The sequence below is a fragment of the Schistocerca cancellata genome, chromosome 5 (genome assembly GCF_023864275.1).
Source record: "Schistocerca cancellata isolate TAMUIC-IGC-003103 chromosome 5, iqSchCanc2.1, whole genome shotgun sequence".
Lineage (NCBI taxonomy): Eukaryota > Metazoa > Arthropoda > Insecta > Orthoptera > Acrididae > Schistocerca > Schistocerca cancellata.
The window spans coordinates 50735067-50752785 of NC_064630.1; the positions used below are offsets into that span (position 1 = coordinate 50735067).

Consider the following 17719-nt stretch of genomic DNA (forward strand, 5'->3'; position numbering starts at 1 on the left):
ATTGATTTGTAAAATTCAAATTTGTTGAAAGACAGGTACTATAACACGTTGGATTTGTCATGATGGTATCGTTCATTACGGAAAAAAACATTTCCCAAGCTTCACAACATTGCCACTCAGATCATGTGCATGTTTGGATCTACGTATTGTTGTGAGCAGCTTTTCTCAGCAATGAAAACAGTAAAAGTAAGGAACGATCGTTTCTTCAGGATGCAACAATGAATGCCATTCTCCGCATTAACGCTGCGAACAGTTTGACGCCTGATATTTCCGATCTTATAATGAAAAGAAAATGTCAAGCTACAGAGGACCAATAAATTTAGTATGCAGTTTCTTGTGAAACAGTTGTTTCTTATTTATTTCCTGAACATCGTATTTCCTGGTGTAGCATGTCACCACGTCTTAGCAGCTAAGAGTATGAGGTTGTCGATCTTGTAAGACGCAGCTGGCACATCAAAACGCTTGCCTTGCCGCCTGCCTCAGCCTGCCGTGCCACGTGCCGGCGTGCCGGCCCACTTGAATGGTCACAGCGAGCGACGCGGCTCCCTGGAGCAGGGAGCGCTAGCGGCTCACAGCGGAGCCGATATGCTGGAACAGCCTGCCGTTAGCAGTGCCGGTTCTGTTGATGGTGCGATTGGAGCGGTCTACTGCCTGTCGAATCTCTGGAACAGTTCTGGAGCGAATGCCACGAAGTGGTTCCTTCATCTTCGGAATCAAATCAAAGTCACAAGGACTTAAGTCCGGGGAGTATGGTGAATGGTACAGTACTTCCCAGTCCCATCGACCGAACAGAGCAGCCACAGCTTGCGCTGTATGCGCCCTCCCATTGTCGTGCAAAATGATGGTTCGGTTGCGGAGAAAGTGTCGCCGCTTCTTCAGCAAAGATGGTCGCAGGTGATGCTCCAAAAACGAACAGTGATACTGTGCATTGACGGTCTGCCGTGGAAGAACGTAATGCGTTAGAATAACACCATCACAGTGGTACACGAGAACCTCCATAACTTTCACCATACCGAAGCTCGGACGCACTTTCGACTTTCGCGGCGACCCATATTGAAGAAATTGAATTTTTTTTCTTTACACTTCCATCTTAACAAATGAAGCAATGACAAAAACTCTTCACCAACATTTAAATGACTTCTGTAACAGATGAACAGATGAAAGTTGGAATATCACTATTGTGCCTCGAGTAAAATACGTGTCACATAAGTGCTGCTACAGTGGCAAATTCGTGAACTACAGAAACAGTGCACAAGTAACCGAGCTAGTGCTGTTATCTACCGCTTAAGACAAGATACATGTATATTCAATGACGTATTTAACGGCTGTGTGGTACCGAATCTTTATTTTTTCCTGTGCTACACTCGGAGGGTTAATGTTATCCCAGCTGACAGTGGCCGTGCGGTTCTAAGCGCTTGAGTCCGGAACCGCGAGACTGCTACGGTCGCAGGTTCGAATCCTGCCTCGGGCATGGATGTGTGTGATGTCCTTAGGTTAGTTAGGTTTAAGTAGTTCTAAGTTCTAGGCGACTGATGACCTAAGATGTTAAGTCCCATAGTGCTCAGAGCCATTTGTGAACCATTTTTGAACCAGTTGACAGTATTTGTCATGTAAACATCCGAATGAAATATGCTCCTGGCACCAAGAAACGTCTATTGAATGCAGTCTTGGCGCAGCTGCATCGTTCCTTCCGAAGATTCGACGGGAAACAAACTTGGCGTACGTTTTAAAATTTTTTTTTTCGGAAATTAATTTTGATGCATATCCTGAATACGATAACATTACCTGAAAAATCGGTCGTGAAAGGAGATCATGAATTGTGCTGTGATTCGTTATTGCATCCGCGTGATTGTGCAATTCTCGCAGGGTTTCCGGTTGCAGATTGCAATTTTGAAGCCTGTGAGTTAAAAACTTTAACTTCGCGATAAAAATAAACGTCACAGGTTGGGCGCACAGGTGTGCAGTTTGACGGTGTTACTTTCACCGTGGAAGTTGCCCCACCCTTGTCCTCTATAGATGTGCTGCCATACATGACGGTATTCGTCCACACCAAGAATCCAATATCAGACAAAAACTAGTTCCCGGCAACGTATGGTTTTAGTATCTTAAGATATTTTTTGTGAACTGAATTTGTCCGTTTCCCAGATTTGCAGCAAGTGAAATGAATATGCTTAACATGTCAGTTAAATGATTGATCTCTTCTAAACCGCGAAGATCAAATTAATGACTAATTTCTTATAAGCACAGGAAAACTTCAGGCAACAATTTTCCAGACTCTGTGACGGAATACGATTCTGCGTGTACGAATGAATTATTTTGTGTGTACCACCAACCGCGACAAAGATTCGTTTTTCGAGAGATTTGCTTGCATATCGGGTTTTTATTTCTAATCGATGTACTTACCTGATTAACCAACTTGGGTGCAGAGAAAATACAAATGGAAAAAACACACAGAATTCATCTAGGAATCGAACGCCGGTTCTCTATTTCGCAGCAGATGCCTTGACCGCTGCGCTACCAGCGGTTTCGTTACGTATGGGTATATTAGCGGCAGTCGAGAAAGTTTTTCCTCGATTCATGGTAAATATGCGCTTGCGGACACCGTATATGATGACGAAATTGCTCAATTTTTGACTTATCTACCGATTCTGTCAATTTTGAACCTTATGGGTGATTTCTGGAAAATGGGGGGGAGGGGTTTGTTTTGAGCACAAATGTCTTAGTCTTTCTGCAGTATCCCTCACTGAGAATACTGCCACAAGATCACAAGGAGATGCAGTTAAACTTTCTTTATCTGAAAAAGTAAACTTCGAACACAAACAATATGCTGTTTTTCATGCGCTGCAACAAAAGAAAATACGAGGTGATTCCAAGTTCTAAGGCCTCAGATTTTTTTTCTAATTAACTACTCACCCGAAATCGATGAAACTGGCGTTACTTCTCGACGTAATCGCCCTGCAGACGTACACATTTCTCACAACGCTCACGCCATGATTCCATCGCAGCGGCGAAGGCTTCTTTAGGAGTCTGTTTTGACCACTGGAAAATCGCTGAGGCAATAGCAGCACGGCCACGGAGAGTGTCTTTCATTGTTGGAAAAAGCCAAAAGTCACTGGGAGCCAGGTCAGGTGAGTAGGGAGCACGAGGAATCACTTCAAAGTTGTTATCACGAAGAAACTGTTGCGTAACGTTAGCTCGATGTGCGGGTGCGTTGTCTTGGTGAAACAGCACACGCGCAGCCCTTCCCGGACGTTTTTGTTGCAGTGCAGGAAGGAATTTGTTCTTCAAAACATTTTTCGTAGGATGCACCAGTTGCCGTAGTGCCCTTTGGAACGCAATGGGTAAGGATTACCCCCTCGCCGTCACAGAACAGGACACCATAATTTTTTCAGCACTGGCAGTTACCCGAAATTTTTTTGGTGGCGGTGAATCTGTGTGCTTGCGTTGAGCTGACTGGCGCTTTGTTTCTGGATTGAAAAATGGCATCCACGTCTCATCCATTGTCACAACCGACGAAAAGAAAGTCCCATTCATGCTGTCGTTGCGCGTCAACATTGCTTGGCAACATGCCACACGGGCAGCCGTGTGGTCGTCCGTCAGCATTCGTGGCACCCACCTGGATGATACTTTTCGCATTTTCAGGTCGTCATGCAGGATTGTGTGCACAGAACCCACAGAAATGCCAACTCTGGAGGCGATGTGTTCAACAGTCATTCGGCGATCCCCCAAAACAATTCTCTCCACTTTCTCGATCATGTCGTCAGACCGGCTTGTGGGAGCCCGAGGTTGTTCCGGTTTGTTGTCACACGATGTTCTGCCTTCATTAAACGGTCGCACCCACGAACGTACTTTCGACACATCCATAACTCCATCACCACATGTCTCCTTCAACTGTCGATGAATTTCAATTGGTTTCACATCACGCAAATTCAGAAAACGAATAATTGCACGCTGTTCAAGTAAGGAAAACGTCGCCATTTTAAGTATTTAAAACAGTTCTCATTCTCGCCGCTGGCGGTAAAATTCCATCTGCCGTATGGTGCTGCGATCTCTGGGATGTACTGACAATGAACGCGGCCTCATTTTAAAACAATGCGCATGTTTCTATCTCTTTCCAATCCGGAGAAAAAAAATCGGAGGCCTTTGAACTTGAATGCAATTCGTAAACGTTCTCCAGACCTTCTTAATAATGTGAAGGAAAAGTTCGTCACAAAAGAAACAAAAATAGATTCTTGACAGCGTAGATTAAGTTCCCTTGTCGAATGAAAAGTCTTATCTCCAAAACAATGTACGTATTAAAAGTTCTGTCTTACGAGCAGCACTACTTGTCCACGGCGCGAAACACAAAGCGTTGGAGCACAGGTCGCAAGAGCGCAGCTGCCCGGGTGTCGAAGGCGACGCCCGACCCGAGGCTGTATCCAAACTGTGATGGTACACCAGTCGCCGGCTAGCGGAGACGGAACTGACCGTGAAGGGCTCCGCACAGGCAGAAATACTCGCGAGGCGCCAGGTTACAATTTTCGTATTTCAATCGAAGTTGCAGCAGATGCAATAGGAGGTGTACGTCTGGACTGAGTCATCTTGTTGCCGTCTGCGCCCTCTGGGGGCTGAGCCAGATATCGCGGAAACCAGCCTGAACGCACGGGTCGAGCTGACGATAACCCGCTAAGTGTGGGTGCGTTGCGGGTTGGCGGCGTGGAAGGCGAAGCCGAATGCCACGCCACTTCCCATGTTACTGAGCCGAATCGACTGTGACTCATCCCTTCCCCTTGTCAGTCGTAATACCTTGTAACGGGCAAACGATTGGTTTCCGGACCAACGTGTACTGAAATTAAAATTGTCAAACATTCCGTATTTCATAATTACTTATAAGTATTCAAATTGTAGTAAGTAATTACACTCCTGGAAATGGAAAAAAGAACACATTGACACCGGTGTGTCAGACCCACCATACTTGCTCTGGACACTGCGAGAGGGCTGTACAAGCAATGATCACACGCACGGCACAGCGGACACACCAGGAACCGCGGCGTTGGCCGTCGAATGGCGCTAGCTGCGCAGCATTTGTGCACCGCCACCGTCAGTGTCAGCCAGTTTGCCGTGGCATACGGAGCTTTAACACTGGTAGCATGCCGCGACAGCGTGGACGTGAACCGTATGTGCAGTTGACGGACTTTGAGCGAGGGCGTATAGTGGGCATGCGGGAGGCCGGGTGGACGTACCGCCGAATTGCTCAACACGTGGGGCGTGAGGTCTCCACAGTACATCGATGTTGTCGCCAGTGGTCGGCGGAAGGTGCACGTACCCGTCGACCTGGGACCGGACCGCAGCGACGCACGGATGCACGCCAAGACCGTAGGATCCTACGCAGTGCCGTAGGGGACCGCACCGCCACTTCCCAGCAAATTAGGGACACTGGGGTATCGGCGAGGACCATTCGCAACCGTCTCCATGAAGCTGGGCTACGGTCCCGCACACCGTTAGGCCGTCTTCCGCTCACGCCCCAGCATCGTGCAGCCCGCCTCCAGTGGTGTCGCGACAGGCGTGAATGGAGGGACGAATGGAGACGTGTCGTCTTCAGCGATGAGAGTCGCTTCTGCCTTGGTGCCAATGATGGTCGTATGCGTGTTTGGCGCCGTGCAGGTGAGCGCCACAATCAGGACTGCATACGACCGAGGCACACAGGGCCAACACCCGGCATCATGGTGTGGGGAGCGATCTCCTACACTGGCCGTACACCACTGGTGATCGTCGAGGGGACACTGAATAGTGCACGTTACATCCAAACCGTCATCGATCCCATCGTTCTACCATTCCTAGACCGGCAAGGGAACTTGCTGTTCCAACAGGACAATGCACGTCCGCATGTATCCCGTGCCACCCAACGTGCTCTAGAAGGTGTAAGTCAACTACCCTGGTCAGCAAGATCTCCGGATCTGTCCCCCATTGAGCATGTTTGGGACTGGATGAAGCGTCGTCTCACGCGGTCTGCACGTCCAGCACGAACGCTGGTCCAACTGAGGCGCCAGGTGGAAATGGCATGGCAAGCCGTTCCACAGGACTACATCCAGCATCTCTACGATCGTCTCCATGGGAGAATAGCAGCCTGCATTGCTGCGAAAGGTGGATATACACTGTACTAGTGCCGACATTGTGCATGCTCTGTTGCCTGTGTCTATGTGCCTGTGGTTCTGTCAGTGTGATCATGTGATGTATCTGACCCCAGGAATGTGTCAATAAAGTTTCCCCTTCCTGGGACAATGAATTCGCGGTGTTCTTATTTCAATTTCCAGGAGTGTATTAGGCAGCAGTATTACACTCCCAGTAGTCATTCGTCTTTACAAAGCAATTTCATAGTGGTTCGCACCGCTCGGGAATATTTCCCATTAAAATTATCTAATCTTAAATCAATCACTGTTTAGGAAAGTTAACGTTTCACATCAAATCTTCAGCATTCCCATGAGTCAAAAAAACCTGTCAACACTCATGCGGCCGGTCTTTGTATATATCCAATGTACCCCGTTTGTCCTATATCGTACGGGCACACGCAGTTGAATGACAGTCAAAGATGAGGGGCCCAAGTGGTTAGTCAGCAGTCCCCTCTGTAGGCTGACAGTTTTTCCAGTAATATGCCACGGAAGCGAAGTCTGCCTTACCTGCAATTCAGGCTGTGTGGTGATTCCATTTCATATCCAAGCAAATTGTTGCACGCGGTTGTACCAGTTCACGGCAATTGTGAATCACTGATATTGTGGTCGTAGGACACTAATTTGTCTCAAGTGAGTGATTAAAATTTCTGTAGATTCAAAAGGAAGAGCGGCTCGCTTCGTCGTGGGACCGTTTAGTCGTCGCTGGCATGTCACAGAGATGCTCAACAATCTCCAGAGGCAGACGCTGTGCACACGTGGGCTTACAATGGAAATTTCCAGAAAGTACGTTCCAGGAAGTGTCGGAGAACGTATTGCTTCCTCTCACACACGTGTCGCGAAATGGCCACAATCAGAAAATTTACGAACTTAGAGCTAATGCAATCATCCGCCGCCCCCCCCCCCACCCCCCTCTCTCCGGGGCATTTGCGACTGGAATAGGTACCTTCCGCCGCACACTGCCGCCGGGTGGCTTGCGGAGTATTGATGTAATAGATTTGTCGTCGACAGTCGATCGATCGAGCACGTGTTCATAATGCACGGCCTGTGGCGGAGTAGTTACACGACAGTAACATCCCTGTAAAGGACTGGACTGCACAGAGTCCTGACCTGAATCCTATAGAATACCATTGGGATGTTTTGGGACGTCGACTTCGTGCCAGGCCTCACCGACCGACATCGACACCTCTCCTCAGTGCAGCACTCCCTGAAGAATGGGCTGCCATTCCCCAAGAAACCTTCCAGCACCTGATTGAACGTATGCCTGCGAGAGTGGAAGATGTCATAAAGAGTCTAAGGGTGGGCCAACACCATATTGAATTCCAGCATTGCCGATGGAGGGCGCCACGATCGTGTAAGTCATTTTTCAGCCAGGTGTCCGGATAGTTTTGATCACATAGTGTACAGGCTGTACATAAAGTCCGGGAACACTATCAATTATTTATTGCACAAGAACCAAACATTGTACAGATATGATACATATGTCATTTTGAAGAGAAACCCTGAAGTTCCTTTTTTTCCCCCCATGTATACCCCGACAGCGTACTTTGATATATACAGGGTGAAAAGTATTTAAACCGACGAACTCTTGGAGGTTGTAGGGGACATCAAAACAAATATTTTCCCTAATGTCATTTTTTCCTATGAGGAGTGTTTAAACCGGTAGAGGAAGAATTCTCTGGCGGCAAATTAATTAAACCAACAAACACTTTTCCATTTTTTTATGACCAAGAGACAACACATTAACACAACCCAATTTGAATCACAGTAGATTTTCAAAAATGCCTCCATTAACATGTAAACAAAGTTTACACTGTCGGATCATGTTCTGTCTGACACAGGCAAAAACCCCAGGAGTATCTTGAATTGTTCCTGCTGCTGCTGCTGCTACTATCTGGGCTACCAGATCGTCTTCTGATGCAACAGGAGTTGTGTAAACAAGGTTGCGCATGTCTCCCCACACAAAAAAGTCCAGAGGGGACATATCTGGGGATCGAGCAGGCCATGGTACAGGACCACCTCTGCCAATCCACGTTTTTGGGAACCGTCGGTCCAGGAATCGACAAACACGACGACTGAAATGTGCTGGCGCCCCGTCATGTTGGAGCCACATGCGTCGTCTTGTAGGGAGCGGGACGTCTTCCAGCAAGTCGGGAAATTCTCTGGCGAGAAAATTGTAATATTGCCTGACATTTAATGGCCTAGGTATCAGATACGGCCCAATTACACAGTCCCCAACAACACCGACTTACACATTAACGAAGGACCGCACTTGTAGATCAATCCGCTGTGCGGCTCGTCCGTTGTGGTGCGCTACGTAGTACGCACCAAACATGCCATTGTACGCACTCCAGGTGTATCGCTCCATTAGTAAACAGAGACAATGAACTGCTACACAGGTGGACAGCAGTTGCCTACAACTGAAGAGCGTAACATCTAACAACTAAAGATCGTAATACTGCCTCCAACAACTGAAGAGCGTAATACAGCCTCCACAGGTATCAATAATCCTCATAGGAAAAAATGACATTAGGGAAAAATAAAAATATTTGTTTTGATGTCCCCTACAGCCTCCCAGAGTTTGTCGGTTTAAATACTTTTCACCCTGTATATTCAATACTGAGCATCGATTCTAATACATTTGATGATCGTTGTTCTATCCCTAATGAAGAGCTCTCATGTTTGCAGTCTCTCATAATTGGTTGCAGATTTTAGTGTGTAGTCGGATGGTTGACTCTTTCCCTTTTTTTTGTTTTTGTGGTCAGTCAACCAGTCTCCGGCCATCTTCTTTTCTTCTGTTTCTTTCTGTCTGTTGTTCATCTGTACTCTTCTTATCTGTAGTGTTCGTTGCCGCATTTGTGTTCTTTCAGTGCCTGGGGGGGGGGGGGGGGGGGAAGTCTCCTTTCCCTTGGGGTTTTACCTGCTCCGCAAATTTTCGTCTCGCCTGTTTTTGGAATGGGGGACTGATGACCTTAGCTGTTTAGTCCCCCTTAAACATGGAATGGAAAAGAAAATAGAGAATGCGCTAGGTGACGATCAGTTTGGCTTTAGGAAAAGTAAAGGGACGAGAGAGTCAATTCTGACGTTACGGCTAATAATGGAAGCAAGGCTAAAGAAAAATCAAGACACTTTCATAGGATTTGTCGACCTGGAAAAAGCGTTCGACAATATAAAATGGTGCAAGCTGTTCGAGATTCTGAAAAAAAGTAGGGGTAAGCTATAGGGAGAGACGGGTCATATACAATATGTACAACAACCAAGAGGGAATAATAAGAGTGGACGATCAAGAACGAAGTGCTCGTATTAAGAAGGGTGTAAGACAAGGCTGTAGCCTTTCGCCCCTACTCTTCAATCTGTACATCGAGGAAGGAATGATGGAAATAAAAGAAAGGTTCAGGAGTGGAATTAAAATACAAGGTGAAAGTATATCAATGATACGATTCGCTGATGACATTGCTATCCTGAGTGAAAGTGAAGAAGAATTAAATGATCTGCTGAACGGAATGAACAGTCTAATGAGTACGCAGTATGGTTTGAGAGTAAATCGGAGAAAGACGAAGGTAATGAGAAGTAGTAGAAATGAGAACAGCGAGAAACTTAACATCAGGATTGATGGTCACGAAGTCAATGAAGTTAAGGAATTCTGCTACCTAGGCAGTAAAATAACCAATGACGGACGGAGCAAGGAGGACATCAAAAGCAGACTCGCTATGGCAAAAAAGGCATTTCTGGCCAAGAGAAGTTTACTAATATCAAATATCTGCCTTAATTTGAGGAAGAAATTTGTGAGGATGTACGTCTGGAGTACAGCATTGTATGGTAGTGAACATGGACTGTGGGAAAACCGGAACAGAAGAGAATCGAAGCATTTGAGATGTGGTGCTATAGACGAATGTTGAAAATTAGGTGGACTGATAAGGTAAGGAATGAGGAGGTTCTACGCAGAATCGGAGAGGAAAGGAATATGTGGAAAACACTGATAAGGAGAAGGGACAGGATGATAGGACATCTGCTAAGACATGAGGGAATGACTTCCTTGGTACTAGAGGGAGTTGTAGAGGGCAAAAAGTGTAGAGGAAGCCAGAGATTGGAATACGTCAAGCAAATAATTGAGGAGGTAGGTTGCAAGTGCTACTCTGAGATGAAGAGGTTAGCACAGGAAAGGAATTCGTGGCGGGGCGCATCAAACCAGTCAGTAGACTGATGACCAAAAAAAAAAAAAGGCCCTGTCAGTAATTTTGTGGATGTCAACGAGTGACAGCATCGAACAGTGCAACGGGCAGAGCTCTTGGAACGAGACGATTTTTAGCTAAGGACGGTTCTGTCCATTCCCCCGACTGCTAACCCCATGGTATTGCAGCACACCCACATGCTCCATCGATCATCCAGCAGCTGTCAAACGCACTGGTGCAGGAATGGAAAGCCTTGCCGCAGGATTTCATACCAACATTGCGACCAAAATGGGAGCACATTGCAGATCATGCATTTACGTCCATGGTCATCACATACCGTGTTGTGTTCGGCCATTTGTAATGTCCAAACATCCCATCAAGCACCACCTCTCAGGTTTGCTTCTGGGGTTACACGAGCTGTCGGCCAAACACTCGCGTAGTTTTAATCACTTGGCGCAACTGAGAAATCGAGTTTTTTTTATTCAATGTTACCACCGTGAGACTCTGCATTCTTGCATTGTTCTATCACTCCAGTCCTATGTTGAATGTGTGCTGCAATTCTCTCACATTAGGGTGGTGACTATAACAGTGTTGTCGAATGTCCTCAGGAGCGGCGAATGCGTCGACACCGCAGCAGCAGCAGCAGCAGCAGCAGTCGTCGTCTTCGGCGTCGTGGGGCAGCGGCTGGGGCGGCGGCGGGGGCGGCGGCGGCGGTTCGGCGGCGGAGCGGGCGCCGCTGCTGCTGGTGCTGGTGCACTCGGCGCCGGACAACGCGGAGAAGCGCGCGACGATCCGCGCCACGTGGGGCGGCGCGGCTGCGCGCGCGGGCGCCGACTTCCGCGTGCTCTTCCTGCTGGGCGACGTGGGCGGCGGCGCGCGCCAGGCGCGCCTCGACGCCGAGAACCGCCGCCACGGCGACCTGGTGCAGGGCAACTTCCGCGACTCGTACCGCAACATGACGTACAAGCACGTGATGGCGCTCAAGTGGGCCGCGTACCACTGCCCGGGCGCGCGCTACCTGCTCAAGGCGGACGACGACGTGTTCGTGAACGCGCCGGCGCTGCTCTCCTTCCTGGCGCGCGCCCTCTCGCCGTGGGGGGCGCGCCGGCTCATCCTGTGCGCGCCCTTCCCCTACGCCTACGTGAAGCGCTCGTGGCGCAGCAAGTGGCGCGTGTCGCCGCTCGAGTACCCGGGCCGCGTGTACCCCGCCTACTGCGCCGGCTGGGCCGTGCTCTACTCGCCCGACGTCGTCTTCCTGCTGTACGAGCAGGCGCAGGCCGGCCCCTACTTCTGGATCGACGACGTGCACGTGACGGGCACGCTGGCGGCGCGCGCCAACCTCACGCACACGCCGCTCGGCTCGCTGGTGCTGTCCGAGGCGCAGGTGGCCGCCGTGCTGGCCGGCGAGCCGCCGCCGCAGTTCCTCTTCGGCGCGCCCAACATGTCGCTGGACGCCATCCGCCGCCTCTGGCGCGTCGTGTCGCGCGCCCACGCCGGCGCCGCCCCCGCCACCGACGCCGCCCACGCAGGAGACCACTCCTGACGACCGTGCCGCCGCCGCCGCCCCGCTGCCCGACAAGTGCCTTCGCAGTCGACCGTCGCCTTCGTCTCTCTCTCCCGGGGGTGCTCCTGCTGGAACGTTCGTCTCGCCTCTCCCTACTGACTCTCCTGGCCACCGGCCGGAAATAGCGGGCGACCTGAATCGCTGTACAGTAATTGCCGAGTTCACTGACGGAACGTCCTTTTCTCAGTTGTTGTGTGTTTCCGACTGCGAATCCGGCCGTGCTTAGCCTGACGTACAACTGAATGTCTCCGATCATTGGTTTGGTAGCAACAGCCGACAGTATTTTAGCGAAGTACCTTGTAAAAAAAAGTGATACACCGAGCTTTCACTTAATACGACTTGAAACTGACAGTTTCTTTCCAGCTGTACTTTGATAAATCGACAGTCTCATTTCGCAAAATGTTAAAAAACGAAGACTTTTGTATTTTCCAGAACTGTAATTACTATACTACTCCTTAATTTGCTTCCGAACTTACTTAAAAAATCACTCAACATTCTCTTTACATTATTGCTCTGATTCCCTCACTACCTATTCAAACCAAAATTTTGCTCCTATTGAATTAACTAAGTTCATTTTAAATTCACTACAAAATTTGGGTGTATCAATTATACCTATTCTTTTTCATTTTCCCCTTGCATTGCTTTCTTGCTTCGTTATCTCTTTTAAGCCACTTTGGTGAATAGTCACCTAATCTACTTTTTGCTTTACGTTTCTTGAGATTCAGTTGCACGAGTATAAACTCCAAACAAACTTGCACCTGTTGACAGTAGTACCACACGGCACCCTACTTGTGTAGATTTACCACAATAAAAGAATGAAGTATGTGGTATGAAAGGCACTAAAGGAGCAACTGTGTAAATAATTTTACTGTCGAGTTTTGCTTCCACTGCAAAAGTAAAATTCCAAACTTAGCTACATAAAAAAATCACTAACATTATCTTTACATTACTGCTCTGATTGATTTCCCCACCACCTATTCAAACCAAAATTTTGCTCCTATTAAATTAACTTTGCTCGTTTTAAATTCATTACAAAAAATCGGTGTATCGATTATACCTATTCTTTTTCATTTTCTCTTCGTTTTGCTTTCTTGCTTCATTATCTCTTTCAAGCCACTTTGGTGAGTGGTCACTTCATGTACCTTTTTCTTTACGTTTCTTGAGATTCAGTTGCACAAGTATAATCTTCAAACAAACTTGCACCTGTTGACAATATTACCACACGACACCCTACTTGTGTAATCACTTCAGCAACAAATTTGACAAGGTAGTCCAGATCAGCTCAACACCAACTACTCGACAGTAAAATTATTTACACAGTTGCTCCTTTAGTGCCTTTCATACCACATACTTCATTTTTCTTTTATTGTGGTAAATCTAAACCAGCCAAGTTTATTACTTACTGCCCACTGCTACCAGATACTGACATTACTCGTATTGCTTTGTCACCACAAAAACACATAGTACCACTTCACGTGTAATATATTTAACGTGAATTGGCAAAAGTGATGCAGGAGAGATTTACTACGACAAACAGGGTATTGATTGTTATCCTGTGATAAGGTACTGTGTAACATATTCACAAAAAAAAAATTGATTTACATCTGCACCTGTTGGCCGGCTAGTCTTGGAATATTGTGATGATGACGCAAAATTAAATGAGGAAGGAGCAGCTCCAATTGCAGAAGTCGCAGTGTGAGAGACAGGTCGTGCTCTGTCGACTGGTAATGTTGTGCCAAAGTTTTCAAGGATTTCCGTATTCACCATTAAAAACCAAGTACTTCACATTACTGCATCTAGTATACCGTGCAATGTTCAGAACTGTGTAGGCTGGTTGTTACAAGGAAATTATTTTAGAAGTTCTACTCGTCAAAATTTAACCTGAAATGAACTCAACTGCAGAACTATGCAAGTGTATCTTTTACTGCACTTGTCAGTTGGAATATAGAAAATTCTGCTGACATGACAGGGAGCACCCATTATGGATGCAGCAGTTGGTTTACATTTGTTTCAATGCAAATGAGGAAGGCTAGTGATATGTTCTTAATTGGGGCTATATGGGAGCCTATTAAAATTGACTTACGCTTAATGATAAATGACAGTATGTACTTAAATTTTTAAAAGAGGAGTTGAATACTCTTTAGAATTTAGAATATAGCCATTTGTGTATTCTCACTGAGGAACTGGTGCCACTTCATTTAGATACATTTTTTGAAGAAACTGGAACAGCAACTATGCTTAGGTATGTAGCCTAATATTCAGGCCTTTAAATGTTGTTCAAATCTATCTGTAATAACTTCCTAAGAATTCATTTCCCTCCTCTGAATGGATGTTGAAAACTGAATAGGCTTTAGTACTTAGTGTGTTGATGTTGTATTGTTGCATCTGTTACCTGACCTGAACTATGATAATGCTAACGTATTGTACTTTACCATATATAAATACAGTCCCTCTAAATATTTTTGTGTGTCTCACTGTCAGGAAGTCCAATATAAAATACTAAATATACATTGGTTAAGTTTATTCACATTTGATGTAATTAGCCTCAGTTGTGACATGAGGATGGTCACAGTGCTGGGAAGATGTACCTTTTGGGAAGCCTTCCAGTGTTACTAGTTTACATGTGTCATACTGTGTGGAATGGGTCCAAATCAGAATTCAGTAATTATTGTGTACGTTCAGACAATTGTGAAGATATGTCTACATGTGGGAGTACTACCAAGCCAGTATCTTGCCAGTAGGGAGAAAAACAATGGTAGACTCACTGGGAGATATGATTGGATAACTATATTGTGCATTACCTGCATTTAATGAGATTAAGATATCTTTTATGAACAAATTTAATTTTGATAAGTGTTTTAGGTAGATTAAATAGTAAGATGTGGTTAATTAGTTTTATTAGCTTATTTATTGCAGATATAAGTGATATAGTATTTTATTACTCAAAGTTGTCATATTTATACCACAAGTCGAACACAGGTTATGAACGATAGTAATATGAATTTACTTGAAGATAGATTGTTTTAAAATTCTATGAAATGCCTATGGCATTCCTGAGTATCACTGCAATATAGCGGTGGCCTATTTTCTTCAAGTCTATAAACATTTGTAGAGAGTAGCTCTAATTTATACAAGAAATCTTCTGTGTAGCTAGTCTGCACAGAAAGTGATGGTATGGTATTGTTATACCATTGTGTAGTACTGCTTATAATCTTTTTGTTAACAACAAACTTTCTTTTTGGTACTGATGGAATATTTAATCTTATTAGTGCACATGGAAACTTTGATACATTGTTAGACTAGGAGAGATTGTGAAACGAAATTTGTTCTTAGTCAGTGAATTAAAAAATAAAAATCATCTTATGTGGTAGAAATAGTTATTTATTTGAACTTTGTTTCTAATTTGTTAATGGGAGATAGTGAGAATGCAAATGTAAATCATGAATATGTACATTTTTACAAAGTCATTTCTTTTCAATGCCATATTTTGAGAATGATTCCATTCCATTTAAAAATTACACACAGATCTTTGCCAAAAACAATTATAATCTAACATTTACTTTCCAGAATAATTTCTTTGTACACTAAAATAGTGAATGTCACTTTGCTGCAAAATTGTTCACAACATTACTACCTTCCTCTTAAGTATCAGTATGAAAAAATAAATAAATTAAAATTGGAAAAAAATTGTTCCTAAAAAATTCTCTTTCCATCATGCATTTTCTTCCAACATTACAAAATTTAAATAACATTTGTGTGTTTTGGGAAAGCAAATATTCTTTATGCAGTCATAATATGAAGCAAGCTACTGTACCATATGTGGTCCTGAAAGAGAGAAACTGAAATTTTTACCCTGTGATCTGTAGTCACCATGTGTAACATAAAAAAAAAAAAACGTGTTAACAGACAGATTACTATTTTTAAAATTTCTGTTTGTCTACTCCAAAACTAGTTGCTTTTCATTTTTATAATTGTCTTGGTCAGATATTGCTCTTTCTTTGTAGTATGGTCGTGTTCAGGGAGTTAATTTTTGGAACAGTTTCTTATCCTTCTTTAAACTCTTACGTATTCTGAGTAGTTGATATTTTTAGCTAAGTTACATATAAAGTCTGTTCCACTTTCATTGTCCAATATTAGTACTACTGATAAAGTAATGCATGAGACTAATATTAGTAACACTACATTTTTACTTTAATATTGTCAGTGAATTTGATGCTTTTATTGAAATAATTTTTTTGTGAGAACACTTGTCACTTGTCATATGTTCTAACACTGAAGAAAGAAAAATGAAAAACACATTTTGCCAAGAAGAATGACTGTTTAATGTGACTAAGGCTGTATGCTCGTATCCAATATTAGTGAGTTTGTTTCTTAAGTATACAGAGAGACCAACTTTTTACATACATCTGACTAATAAAATAATTAATGAGTGTCTGGTAAAGCAGTGAGGTTACAACAAACAGTGAAAGTAGGAGTGATGTAACTTCAGTACTGGGAATATGATGTAAAAGTACCTGAATGTTTAAAGCTCACTACTCTTTTTCTCTGTCCATTGGGCAGGAAAGAAAATTGAACCCAACATCCTCCTTCCTTGACTTCCTTGAAACTCCTATATATTGTGAGTAGCTGATATTTTTAGCTAAGTTATTTGTAAGAATATGCTGCCCATCCAGTATCCAGCTTTTTATATTTTTATTTATTCATTGTGTTGTGTGTCCCTTTGGTTTGTCAGTGTTGGGAACTGAAGTATGGCCATGTCTGTTTAATCCAGGAGATAGTGATTACAAGATCTTAGCATTTCTCAGAAAATGTGTTTGAAGAAATCCGTTAGAAGCCTCCTTGTCACATTTCAAAGTTGATTCTCCTGCTTTATTGCTCAGAGATTGGGTGGGTGCTGCTACTTTAATAACACTGATGTATTTGAAAATACACACATAGTGTTAGGTATTAATTATTCTTTTGAAACTGAAGTTTGCTTCTTGCATAATTTTGTTGTAAGCCATGCTTTACAGTTATCAATTGTCTGAACGTAATTGTGGTGTGTGTACAGTGTTGTGGGAAATTCACATTTAAATTATAAAATTCAGGAATAAAGATGCCAAACATTGTCATGTATTTATGTAGTTGTATACCAGGTGAATTCAATGTAACTTGAAAGTATGGAAAAGTACTTTAAGATATTTTCCTCACTAAAAATAAAGCTCCTTATCTATCTTCACAATAATCTTGTATTTCTGGACAGCTTCATGATGACATGTTGTGAGTTTCAATTTCTGTGTTCTACTTATCATTTCTTTGATGTGACTGAATTGTCAGCACCTTGCCATAAACTGATTTATACATTAGACTGATGGAAGGAGCTGATTGGCTGTTACTGATATTGCTTCAATAATAAAAAACTTATGAATCTCAAATGGCATGCTACATTATTGACTCCTCAAAATCTGGGCCACGTGGGGGACAATAAGTTATTGTTAATGAACTAATCTGTTAGTTGGTGTACAAGTACTTAATGAAACATTGCTGAACAAAAGACAATATATTGCTTTTCAAAAGTGCAGTTGTTTACTGTTCATAGTACTTGTTTAACTACATTGCCAGTGCTTCACTTTCCTCTGGTGATTGTTGGGAGTACAAGTAATGTTTTGGTATCATAATGCTCTCAGATTGAAAAAAAATATTTAATTCTTCCTAATGACACAAAAGAGAATTCACTAGAAGATACATACAATGTCTGCATGATGTAGAGGAAGTCAAATACTAAGTCTTCATATACTTCTTTATCACAACTTTGTGTCATTAATGACAAGCAAAAGAAGTAGTAACAGAGAAAGAAG

General features: G+C 44.2%; 1 protein-coding gene across 1 annotated transcript in view; it reads left to right on the forward strand.

The window, feature by feature from the left end:
- LOC126187431 (beta-1,3-galactosyltransferase 4) overlaps positions 1–17442 on the forward strand; it is a gene marked incomplete at its 5' end in the record, with an annotated part of 39364 nt that extends 21922 nt beyond the window's left edge. The window contains one exon of the mRNA XM_049928505.1: positions 11046–17442. Within this exon, the coding sequence (XP_049784462.1) occupies positions 11046–11861 (816 nt within the window). The remainder of the gene's footprint in view (positions 1–11045) is intronic.
- Between the last annotated feature and the right edge of the window lie 277 nt (positions 17443–17719).